Source organism: Crocuta crocuta, unplaced genomic scaffold (assembly GCF_008692635.1).
Source record: "Crocuta crocuta isolate KB4526 unplaced genomic scaffold, BGI_CrCroc_1.0 scaffold228, whole genome shotgun sequence".
Classification (NCBI taxonomy): Eukaryota; Metazoa; Chordata; class Mammalia; order Carnivora; family Hyaenidae; genus Crocuta; species Crocuta crocuta.
In genome coordinates, this window is record NW_027532820.1 from 1,248,160 (window position 1) to 1,261,059 (window position 12,900).

General features: G+C 37.6%; 1 protein-coding gene across 3 annotated transcripts in view; it reads left to right on the forward strand.

Moving 5' to 3' along the window:
• The first annotated feature begins 632 nt into the window (after nt 1-632).
• Nucleotides 633-12,900, forward strand: part of BRAF (B-Raf proto-oncogene, serine/threonine kinase) — a 150,718-nt gene continuing 138,450 nt past the window's right edge. For all 3 annotated transcript variants that reach the window (XR_013339405.1, XM_077781067.1, XM_077781068.1), the window contains exon 1: nt 633-706. Coding sequence is in view for 2 of the 3 variants with exons in the window: in XM_077781067.1 (XP_077637193.1) it covers nt 647-706 (60 nt within the window). In the remaining variant the exon portion in view is untranslated. The remainder of the gene's footprint in view (nt 707-12,900) is intronic.

Here is a 12,900-nt window from a genome sequence, read left to right on the forward strand (position 1 = left end):
GTCTAGAATGCTGTGCCCTGTGCAGGCCCTTGTACATGGCAAGTTTTCCGTTTACATCTGTTGAATGAATCTGGAAAACGAAAAACACACTTAAAGAAAACGTTTTAGTCCTCAATGAGGGGGAAAAGCTTTTAGACTTCCATTTGGACCTACTTTAACAGGCCAGCTCCTTTAATGAAACAGATACAAAAATCATTCCGATAATTTAGCTGTTCCTAAATATACTTCTATCAAATTCGCTTGGATGTTTCCACCTTGGGGTTTCAAGTCTTATTTTAATGACAGAGACACTCGCTGTAATGTTGAAAAAAACACAAGTAAGCATGGGCTTCCCCATCTCTCTCCCTCTAGGATTTCAACTTCTCGAACACCACCCGTGCTCTTCCAGTAAGTCCCACGTTACGGCACAGGTTTAAGACAGGGAAGAAATGAAGTAGGAAATCGGAGCCATGGAAACGGCAGAGCGGAGGAAACGTGCACCCGCGAGGGTGGGCACGAAGGGAAAGAACCCTCCCCTGACGACTGCGCGAGGGCGCTCCTAGGATTACGTCACGCACCCCGGGTGACGTCACGGCCGTGACACGCGGGTGACGCGGGTGACGCCGTTGCCGCGGCGACTTCTAGTNAGGCTCTGTTCAACGGGGACATGGAGCCCGAAGCCGGCGCCGCGGCCTCTTCGGCTGCGGACCCTGCCATTCCCGAGGAGGTGAGTGCCGGCGCACCCTACGCCCCTCAGGTCTCTGGGCTCGGCTGGCTGGTGTTTTTGGGGGGAAAAGAGGTGGCGATGGGGGCTCTGGAGCCCTCAGCCACCTTCTCCCTTGGGTNTGTTTGGAGATTTCTTTTCACCTGTTTTTACCCAGCAGATGCTTTGAATTTAATCTTCACTTTTTCCAGTCTTAAATCCCACTGTTTCCGCTCTCCTCTGCATCCCGGTGTGAGGGCCCCAGTTCTGTCTGCCTGCGCTCTGTCGCTGAGTGGTAACCCCCCCACCCCCCATCCCATTCCCATCTGCCGCTCCGCTCTTCTGCCGGTTGTCGGACCTGCCAGCCTTCAAGCCCCAGGATCTACTTAAGACCGTTTTTGCACCTCTCTTACCCTAGTTCTCTTTAGGCCCTCTGGATCATTCTATTGCTCCCCAACGTTGTTACCTGTTAACATAACAGAGACGTGTTGGACGCTTGGGAGCTCCTTCTGAATCCTGAAGCTGTCAGGATTCCATCAGGTTTCCCTTGAACTACCTGGCACTTTTTGGCTAGTCTTCCATTGTGCGTTCATACCTTTTTATTTTTTCCTACCCATTTTTAAATAGATTTGATTGATTTCTTTCTGTTGTCCTCCTTTTTGTCCCAGTTTTTTCTTTTCCTTTTTTTTTTTTCCCCCTCTTTGGCTCCTGCTTCTCTCAGCCCCTCATCACCTTGCATTATTCAGCCCCTTATCACCTTGTCAAATTACTTACATTTGGTTTTTAAGGAAAACTTCTTCCGTTTAGTATTTGGTACTGTCTTGTATGGAATAATACACTTTTATTATAATTTGCAAATAGTGAGATGTTAGTATAATAACCGTGCTTCGTAGTTATTGATTAGATAACGTGACAATTCTGTTGACTTTGCTTAAAAGTTCTCTTTCCTTCCTACTGTTTACATTTTGTTTCCCAATTCTCGTAATGTCTTATTCTTTCTTCTGCCTGTGCAATACTCCTTTCCTGCTTCATCACCTTTACTTTGGAAATTCGTCCCATATGCTTGCTCCAGTATTAGTTTGTTCACAATTATGGTTGTTTTTCAGTCTCCGGTACCACCCCCATCTATGCCCATGATGTGTTCTATACCATCATCTGGTCTAAAGTTATCATAGTCTTTTCTTCTTTATTAAATTGCACTACTTTCCACTTAATTTTTATTTGGGATTTTTGCTCAGATCAGTTTCCTCTAACATGTGTTCATTTTCACCAACTTGTATTCTAAGGATAGCTCTTTTCCTTCTTCCATTTCCTAGTTTACTCTGATTTCCTTGTCCCCAGTTACCATTCATTCGGCCTTGTTTCCTGGCTTTTGGTTCTTAACTTGCTGAAGCTTCCTCTTGTCTTCCCCGCACCTCCACATTCCTTCTTATTTATAAACAGCTTTGAACAGCTTTGTTCCGTTGACATGGAAATTTATTTTTAGGATACATTGTTTTTAATGGATAAATACTAGGGGTCACATCTGCCGTCTGTTTTTTCCATGAATCGGATAGGCTCCCTTTACTCTGTAGTGTATGTGTGTGGTTTTGTTGAATTTTCACTTTGAAGACTATTACAGAGTGGAAGCATGGGCAAATGAATGGGTATATGGGTCATGAAATTGTAATTCTCTGACCATAACATTGTTTACATTGAGAACTTTCAGACTCCGTAGGACAGTTTGCAATGACATAGAGAAGTCTTTTGTTAGGTACAGTCTCCGCTATCTAATTTGAAAGGGCCGGATTGTTTGAGCTCTACCCTCTGCAGATTCTGATTCTGGAGGTGAGAGCTAGCGGCATAGTTTCTGTATTTGCACACTTCCTGGGCCGTTCTCATGTATCAGTGATTGAGAACCACCGTGCAAATGATTTTAAGTTTAAATTGCCAATAATCAGAAAGCATATTGGTGTCTCCTAAAACTACAAGGATACTCCTAACTAAATTTAAGTAGTTAAAAGTGTTTTGTGCGGTGTTCTCCGCTCAGGTTTTAATGTTTAGTGATGAATGGTTTTACCTCTATAATTTCTCGATAAGAACTGATCTAAAAGGTATTTGAATGGGGAATAAATGATTAAAAGTGGATCTCATTTGAATGTAGATACCAATGTTATGGATGCCAGAATAAATTCCTCCAAGAAATACTTTAAAATCTGAAGTTGGTACTGTTAATTCAGTGAAAACTGAAATGTACCACGTGTGCTCTTTTAATGGAACTGTCTTCGTTATGTGCACTTAAGGAGGCAGACTTGCCAAGTGCATGAAAAGAAACGGAAAGTTGTGCTTGTGTGAAATGACACATCTTATTCTAAAGAATGTCCTTACCTGACATTAAGATAGAGTTGGTGTTGTTTTTTGTAACGTTTCTTAGAGGGAAACTTCAGCTTTCAGGTGCATTAAAAAATTTCTGACTACAGTGGGAAAGCACATTTGTTACTGAAAAATTAGAAAGCTGTAAGTATAAAAAGTTAAAAAAATCTAATCATGTCACGAGGATATAAAAGTATAAACATTTTGGTGTATATCCAGAACATTTTAATGCTTGCATAATAGAGTATATGTGGATTTATAGTATTTTAAACTTAATATATTAAAATGTTTTATTACACTTCATTAGGTAATACTGTGATTTTTTTTAACTAATTTCTTTTGGGTATTCAAGATATTTTTACTGCTTGTTATCAAACATCTTGAACATAGAATGTAGATTTTAGTTTTTGAAGTTATCTCAGGATGTGAACAATTTTTTTGTCCTGTGTTTATATTTGTAGACCTTAAAGTAGAATATTCTGGTAAATAACAGGATCTTATTAAATATTTATGAAATGAATGTGCTTATACCTTTGGCATTAAATCTCTACTTCTGACCATTTATATTTCTCTGATATTTCTTTCTATGACTACATTGTATAATTTGGGATAATGTGACTACATAGTATTACAAATACATTTACTTAAAGAATGTGTTATATCAGGGTGTGATATCTATTAACAATTCTTCTGTTGTGTTTCTGTAGAAGGAGCTTCTTACAATTGCATTACAATTAAAATTATATTGTTTTCATGATCTCTTATCGCCAGCCTTAGTTAAGCTATGTAATTATAATAATGCATTGACTAAGCAGTATTCTGGGATGGGATCTTCTTTATAATGTGGTCCACTGTCTTAAAACACATCTTTTGAAACCATGCAAAATGGAGGTAGTCCGTTTAGGGTACTGCGTGCTTGTGTAGTTCTGGTATTGCTGTTAATACTTGTCTAGGTATTTTTGAAGGTTGACAAAACATGCCTGCTAGGCATAACTATAAGATAGCTGTTTTTGACTTAAGTATTTCTAGTGGTCCCTTTCTGTACTCTTTCTCTCTCCTTCCCTCCTTTACGTATCCACTTTTATTTAGAAAACTATCTGATAATCGGTCACTTACATATGCTGGCTGGCTGTTAAAGAAATCATTTGTTAGTAAGCCGATAAGAAAGGAATGTTGGACCTGGATGCTTGAATCTTTGAATGTAGTAAACCCGAATGCAAACTTGATTTAATGTTGTTTGGGTAATAGGCCAGAAAAATTATATTAGGATAACAAGCTAGAAAACTTTGACTTTTCTCAGTTCCCTGTCCTTTACTTTTCCTGATAAGGATGAATAGAAAGCTGAACTAACAACTGGAAACCTATGTTCTCTGAGTGGTGGGGAAGAGAGGGAAGGAGCCGGCTATATTGTTCTTTAGCATTTCCTATGACCTGATGCTTACTTTGTTAAATGTGGCAGCTGCTTAGCATTCTTTTTCCTTTTTCCCCCCAATCATTAAGTTGTTTTCTCCTTTAGGATTGCAAAGTGCATATTTTCTTTGACACCTTGATATTAATTTAGCTGAGTTCTTGGTGTGACCATTTTGTGTCACAATCCCCTTGTTTTAGGAAATGCAGTATGTTGCTATGCTTCCTATATTTCTGCCTTGAATTGTCATTAAAATAAACCTTTATTGTCAGTAGCTCTTGCTGGATTTCGTCTTCCTCAGAAGTTGAATTAAGTCCTTTACTTATTCTCTTTGTCTACATAGGGTATTCTGTGAAGTCAGGATCAGCAATACTTAGAAAACTGAATTCTGAATTATGTCTGCTGCTTTTGTAGACTTAATGTTATAGATAATATAAGAACCAAAAAAAGTCTCATTTGTTCCATTCCTTCATTAAATATTTGCTGGAGGCATTGATGTATTCTGGGAGGTAGTTTTTATTTTTTAGTTTCTTTTGGCTACCAACCTAATTTACTATCATACATAATTAGCATGGTAGAAGAAACTCTTAAGACAGCCTACACCCTAACATTAAGCAATTATTTTTTTTCTACCCTCTACCCTCTGAGATTATTTTGGTTTCCATGTTTTCTCTTGGGCTTAAAAAAACTATTAGTCTTGTTTCTTCCCCTATCAAGACTATGCATAGAGAGGGAAATTGATGCCCAGTAACGTTACATTCCTTTCGGGGTCCTGGGAATGTAGTTGGTACAGAGTATAAAAATTGCTCTGAACTCAATTAACTTTGTCTTCAGGAAGCTCTGTAACATCAAATGAAACATCATTTTCATTCTTGTAATGTAGCTGCAGTTACCGACAGTACTTTTGGGACAAATGTATCATAGGATGGTAGGTTTTAAATTACTGTAGAGCACTAGGACAATTTTTAAAAAACTGCCACTGTAAGAAATTCAAGTTTTCAGTTACCCTAATACATACATAAGAGAGAAACCATTCTTGTCTGTTTTGTACAGTTTTAAAACTTTTTTNGACTATGCATAGAGAGGGAAATTGATGCCCAGTAACATTACATTCCTTTCGGGGTCCTGGGAATGTAGTTGGTACAGAATTGCTCTGAACTCAATTAACTTTGTCTTCAGGAAGCTCTGTAACATCAAATGAAACATCATTTTCATTCTTGTAATGTAGCTGCAGTTACCGACAGTACTTTTGGGACAAATGTATCATAGGATGGTAGGTTTTAAATTACTGTAGAGCACTAGGACAATTTTTAAAAAACTGCCACTGTAAGAAATTCAAGTTTTCAGTTACCCTAATACATACATAAGAGAGAAACCATTCTTGTCTGTTTTGTACAGTTTTAAAACTTTTTTTTTTAAGAGAGAAAGAGTGAGTGGGAGAGGGGCAGAGAGAGAGGGAGAGAAAGAATCTCAAGCAGGATCCATGCCCAGTGGGGAGCCCAATATGAGGCTTGATCTTACAACCCTGAGATCATGACCTGAGCCCGAATTGAGATGCTTAACTGATTGAGCCACCTAGGTGTCCCAGTTTTGTACATTTAAAAAAAATCTTTGCCTTTTGCAACAGTATGTGACACATAGGTGCTCAAATACTCAGTGAAAGAAATAGTGAATGGAACCCTATTAGATATGATGCATTCTGTTTTTCTCTTCTTTTCAGTTCTCTCTTTAAAACATTTTTTTTTAATGTTTCCTTGTTTTTGAGAGAGAGAGAGACAGAGGAAGAGCGGGAGAGGGGCAGAGAGAGACGGGGGAGAGGGAGACACAGAATCCGAAGCAGGATCCAGGCTCTGAGCTGCCAGCACAGAGCCCATTGCAGGGCTCGACCCCACGAACCACGAGGTCATAACCTGTGCCGAAGTCTGAGCCAAAGTGGAACGCTTATCCAACAGGGCCACCCAGGCACCCCCAGTTCTCTTTTTTTATGCTATGCATAAATGAATTTACTAGATTGATAACAAATTAGTTGTAACAGGCATTTTGAAGAACACTGTTTTTGCGGTTTTAGGGGCCGCCTTCAGAAGTTTACGTGAAGGTTCTGTTTAGTTCTACACCTTAACTCTTGAAGCTCTTCAAGTTATCTGCTTTGCATGTTGCTTTCCTTGGAAGAAAAGGGTTTTATGGCTGTGAAAGTTTTAGAGATGTGTACTGGCATAAATCTTCCCAATTGTAATAATCTGTAGAAAATTTCCACAGCTTTTATCTAAGACAGTGGTCAGCAAACTTTTTTTTGTAAAGCAAATGGTAAAAATGTATGCTCTGTGGACTTAAATACTCTGTCAAAACAACCCAACAGATTCAACAGTGGCGTTGTAGCACAAAAGCAGCTAATAGACCATGTAAGTGAATTAGCCTGCGTTCCAATAAAATTTATGGACAATGGAATTTGAATTCCATATAATTTTCATGTGTCATGAAATACTCTTTTAAGTTTTTTCAACATTTAAAAATGTAAAAACTATTCTTGTGGGCTGTATTAAAATAGTTGATGGCCCAGATTTAGTTCATGGGCCAGAGTTTTCAGATTCCTGGTCTAGGGGAGACGGACTCTATCATATTAGAGGTTCTGAAATGAAGGTGTGGGTTAGAGGTCTATAGAAAGTTTATCATTGCTTTTTGAAAAAATGTCAGGTTTATTGGGATATAATTTACTATACTGTAATGTACCATTTGAACTGTATAGTTTGACGAGTTTTGATAAACGTATATAGTCATGTAACTACTGCCAGTCAATACATGTAACATTTCCATGATCTCAAACAATTCCTTAGTTACTCTGTATTCATTCCCCTTCCCTAGCCCTCAGTTGCTGGCAGACACTGGCCTGATCTCTAGTCTTACTTTCCCAGAAAGTTATAGAAATGAAATGATAAAGTATGTGATTTTATGTATTTGGCTTCTTTCATTTAGTTTTATATATCTGAGATTCGTCCAGGTTGTATGTATCAGCAATTAGTTTTTGCTTACTGTTTAGTAGTAGTCTATTGTATGGATATGCCACAACTTCTACATTTACCAATAGATGGGCAGTAGGGTTGTTTTTAGTTTTCAGCAATTGTAATAAAAGTTACTATAAATATTTGGGTTCAGGTTTTTGTGTGGACATTGGTTTTCATTTTTCTTGAGGAAGGACCTAGAAGCAGGGTTGATGGGTTGTTTGGTAAGTACATATTTAACTTTATAAGAAACTGCCAATTCAATTAAAAAATGGGCAGAGGACATGAACAGACTCCAAAGAAGATACCCAGATGGCCAACAGACACATGAAAAGATGCTCAACATCACTCATCATCAGGGAAATGCAAATCAAAGCCAATGAGATACCCTATCACACCTGTCATAACGGCTAAAATCAAAAACTCAAGAAAAACCAGGTGTTGGTAAGGATGTGCACTGTTGGTGGGAATGCAAACTGGTGCAGCCGCTGATGGAAAACAGTGTAGAAGTTTCTCAAAAAGTTAAAAATAGAATTACCCTACGATCCAGGAATCACACTACTGATATTTACCCAAAGAATGCAAAAACACAAATTTGAAGGGATATATGCACCCCTGTGTTTATTGCAGAATTATTTACAATAGCCAAATTATGGAAGCAGCCCATGTCCATACACTGATGAATGGATAAAGAAGTGGTGTGTGTGTGTGTGTGTGTGTGTGTGTGTGTGTGTGTCTAAGATGGAATATTATTCAGTCATAAAAAGAATGAAAGCTTGCTGTTTGCAATGATATGTATGGATCTAGAGAGGATAATGCTAAATTAAATAAGTTGGAAAAAGACAAATACCATATGACTTCGCTCTTATGTGGAGTTTAAGAAATAAATGAACAGAGGGGAAAAGAGACAAACCACAAAATAGACTTGTGACTATAGATAAAATGGTTATCAGAAGGCCGGTAGATGGGGGATGGGTGACATAGGTAAAGGGGATTAAGAGTACACTTATCTTGATGAGCACTGAGTAATATATCGAACTGTTGAATCACTATATTGTACACTTGAAGCTAATATAACAATGTATGTTAACTACAATGGAATTTGAAAAAAAGGAAACTGCCAAAATTTTCTAACCCAGCAGTATCGTTTTGTATTGCCACCCACAGTGAATGAGCATCCCAGTTATCCTGCATCTTGTCAGCATTTGGTATTATCAGTCTTCTTAGTTTTAGCCATTCTAGTAGAGATAGTGTAGTTGCTCATTGTGGTTTTAATTTGTATTTTTCTAATAGCTAATGTTGGATACCTGTTTATGTGCTTATTTGCTCTCCACATGTTTAGTGAAGTCTCCCATTTAAATTTTTCTATTTAGTATTTATCTTCTTGTGGAGTTGTAATAGTGCCATGTTTATATTCTGGATTCAAGTCCTTTACATCATATACCTGTTTTGCACATGCCTCCCAGTCTGGCTTCTCTTTTCATTTTCCTAATTGTCTTTTGAAGAGTAGAGGTTTTATTTTTGATGAAGTCCAGTTTATCATTTTTTTATTTTATGTTTTCTGCTTTTTGTGTCCTATTCAGTACATCCTTTTCTTTAAACTTTATTTATTTTGAGAGAGAGAGAATTCGTGCAAACACACACGAGTGGGAGAGAGAAAGAGCCTGCTTGGGAAAGCAGGCTCTGCATGTTAGTGCCGGGCTCGAACTCACAAACTGTGAGATACGACCTGAGCCAAAGTCCGATGCTTACCTGAGCCAAAGTCTGATGCTTAACTGACTGAGCTACCCAGGCACCCCTGTTAAGTAAATCTTTGCCTAACTTAAGATCATGACATTTTCTCCCATGTTTTTGTTCTAGAAATGTTACAGTTTCAGCTGTTACACATCATAGGTCGGTGATCCATTTGGAGTTAATTTTTGTACGTGTTGTGAAGTAGAGGTTAAAGTTCATTCATTCTTTTTCATATGGATGTCCTGCTTCATAGTTGTTGAAGAAACTTTTTTGTCAAGTTACGTTAGCATCTTTATTGAAATCAAATCATCATATATGTGAATTTTGTATTGTTTTATTGACCTATATGTCTCTTCTTTGGCCATTATCACACTGTCTTGATGACTATAGCTTTTTAGTTAAGTCTTAAAATTAGGTAAAACCAATTCTTAGGCTTTTTAGAGCTTTAAAATTTGATTTTTGAATTTGTTGTGTTAACTATACTTTTGGAAGGAAAAGGTCCATAATTTTCTTATTCTGAAATGTATTTTCTACCCCCATAAAACTGAAGACTCACTGCTGTTTATAATTAGTGTACCCCTATCTTGAATTACTTGGTGGTGAGGTTCATGAAAAATGGCAGGTAAAGAAAAACTTTCATTCAGTTAATTTTTTTAAAAGAAATGAAGGAGATGTTTCAGTGGGTTGCACAAAACAGTCAATAATGTCCTTTTTACCATATTGCAAAAATATTAACTGTAATGAAGATATGTGTGGGTGAAAGTAAGTATATTAAGATGTTTATTCACCAGAAAGGTCACTGAAAATGTCAGTTGGTGGAAGATATTAGTTTGTACTATGTTATTCTCCATCTTCATTATAATAGTTATTCTATTTGAAACCTGTGTCATGTTCTGTGATGTTCCAGAATTAGCACCTTTATTAATCTTCGAGGCATCATTATATTGTTTTTACTAAGGATAAGCATTTGGTGATTGTTGGTCATGTTTCTTCTACCTTTTTCATTGGGGCTCATAGGCTCCTTCATCTTTTTAAAATTACACTGGTGATAGGTTTTTATTGCTTAGCTTACGGGAAGTCCCTACAAGATAAACTATTTCTGGTCACGCTTTTCATCTAGGTATTTAAAAGCAAAAAATCAGCAAATGTGTTCGTAGAGTATAAGTCTTGAATACCTGACTCGTACAGGGCTGTGTGACAGTTCATTTTGTAAGGGAGTGTTATTCCAGTTGTATTTGGTTACCTTGCAAATTTGGAAATGCTTTTCCAGGGAGAGAGAAGCTCAAGATTTTTGGCAGACCATTTTCAACTGTTGTTTCAAAATTAGTGTGTTTACAGAAGATGCTTTTCCTTTGTAAAAGATACTTCGTGTTTAAGTTGAGAAATACTCTACTCTTGTTTTATATTTTTTCTTTCAGTAAATATATAACCATTAAATTAATAATATCAAAAAAGACTTTCTTTTAAATCAAATGAAATTTTAGGATACTTTGAATTACTTATCTCTTGAGCGTTTTGAGATAGTTTAAGGGGCGCCTGGTGGCTCAGTCGGTTAAGTGTCCGACCTCGTCTCAGGTCATGATCTCACTGCTTGTGAATTCGAGACCCGTGTGGGGCTCTGTCCTGACAGCTCGGAGCCTGCTTCAGATTCTCCCTCTCTTTCTGCCCCTCCCCCGATCATGCTCGCTCACTCTCTCTCTCTCAAAAAATAAACATTAAAAAATGTTTTAAAAGAAATAGCTTATTTTTTTAATGTTTATTTATCTTAGAGCAAGCAAGCACGCACAGACAGAGGAAGGGCAGAAAGAGAGAGGGAGATACAGAATCTGAAACAGGCTCCAGGCTCCCATCTGTCAGCACGAAGCCCCACTCAGGGCTCAGACTCAACAAACCGCAGTCAGACGCCTAACTGACCAAGCCACCCAGGCGCCCCCAAAAAAGAAAGTTTAAAATGCTGCTTGAGTTTGTTCCTCTATTAGAATTTCTAGACTGCATTTTCTGTATTATCACATTTATTTTGCAAAATAAATTTGTGTGTTCTTATAGATGGACTTTTAACATTAGAGGGGATTAATAGTTCCAGCAGTAATGTTGTAAATAGTTACTAGAGGCTGAATTTTTTTGTATTCTCAGCCTGGGTCTAATCTCCTTTCCTCTTTATTTTTTTATTTTTATTTTATTTTTTTAAAGTTTATTTATTTATCTTGAGAGAGACAGTGACCGCATGAGTGGGGCGGGGCACATAAAGAGGGAGAGAGAGAATCTCAAGCAGGCTCCATGTTCAGTCAGTACCGAGCGGGATGCGGGGCTCGATTTCACGAACCATGAGATCATGACCTGAGCCAAAACCAAGAGTTGGATGCTTAACTGATTGATGCCTGATGCCCCCTTTTCCTTTGTTTTAAAGTTGTACCATCTACTTAGAAATCTCTCTGTAACTTAGAGGAACAACGCCTAACAATTAGTAGTTTAAGAGTCTTAAAAAATTTTTTTTTAATATTTATTTTTGAGAGAGAGAGAGAGACAGACAGATAGACAGGGCGTGTGTGGGAGAGGGGCAGAGAGAGGAGACACAGAATCTGAAGCAGGCTCCAGGCTCTGAGCTGTCATCACAGAGCCTGACACGAGGCTCGAACTCAACGGGCAGTGAGATCATGACCTGAACCAAAGTTAGACACTTAACTGACGGAGCCATCCAGGTGCCCCTGTAATTTAAGAGTCTTATGTAGGTATTACTTTTTTAGAGTTCTTATTAGCATAATTTCTGGTAATGTTATATGAAGGTAATTTAATTCTCATTCATTATAAAAGTATCCTATCTTCTGTGAATACCAAACAATTATTGCCTTTATAATTTTTTGATTATAAAAAGGTAAAGTACTATTAATTATTCCTAAATACCTCAAAATTGGTTTTTTACACAATCACGTAACTGTATTTCCATGGGAATAGTGTCAGAACATAAGATAGGGAAGAGGTACAATTCATTGTATTCGTTATATTCCTATTCAAAGTGTTCATTTCCCCTTAGTTTTTATACACTTTTTTTAATGTTTTATTTATTTCTGAGAGAGAGAGAGACAGTCTGAGCAGGGGAGAGTCAGAGAGAGAGAGAGAGAGAGGGAGGGAAACAGTCTCCAGACTCAGAGCTAGCTGTCAGCACAGAGCCTGATGCAGGGCTCAAACCCACGAACTGTGAGATCATGACCTGAGCTGAAGTCGGACACTCAACTGACTGAGCCACCCAGGCGCCCCTTCATTGACCTTATAAGTGGATCATAGTGGTATGAGAATAAAATGAGATTGTGAACATGTAAAAAGCCCTTCACAGAATTACAGTAGTGTTATTTTTCTGTCCATTTAAAGATGAAAAATTAATATATTCAGATTTTTCCTTTCAGAAATCTTTATGATATTTCTTAGAATGTTCAGTGACACCATTAGCTCAGGGCTTTAGTTGTTATAGACTTTTGGCAGTTCTGAATATAAGGTTGTTGATTGACCTGACAGGACTCTTTGAATGTTGACTACATTCAGGGTTATCTTTAAACCACTACTGAGTTAAAGAAATACAAAATGACAAAATACTGATATTTTTGGTAAGCATTTCATAGGAAAAAGGTAAAATGTGTTAATATGATAGTACAAAGACTGTGTCTCCTGACTTTATAGGAAAAAATGGTAATCATTAGGACTTGTGTTTTTGACAGTTTTATTTTATTTTATTT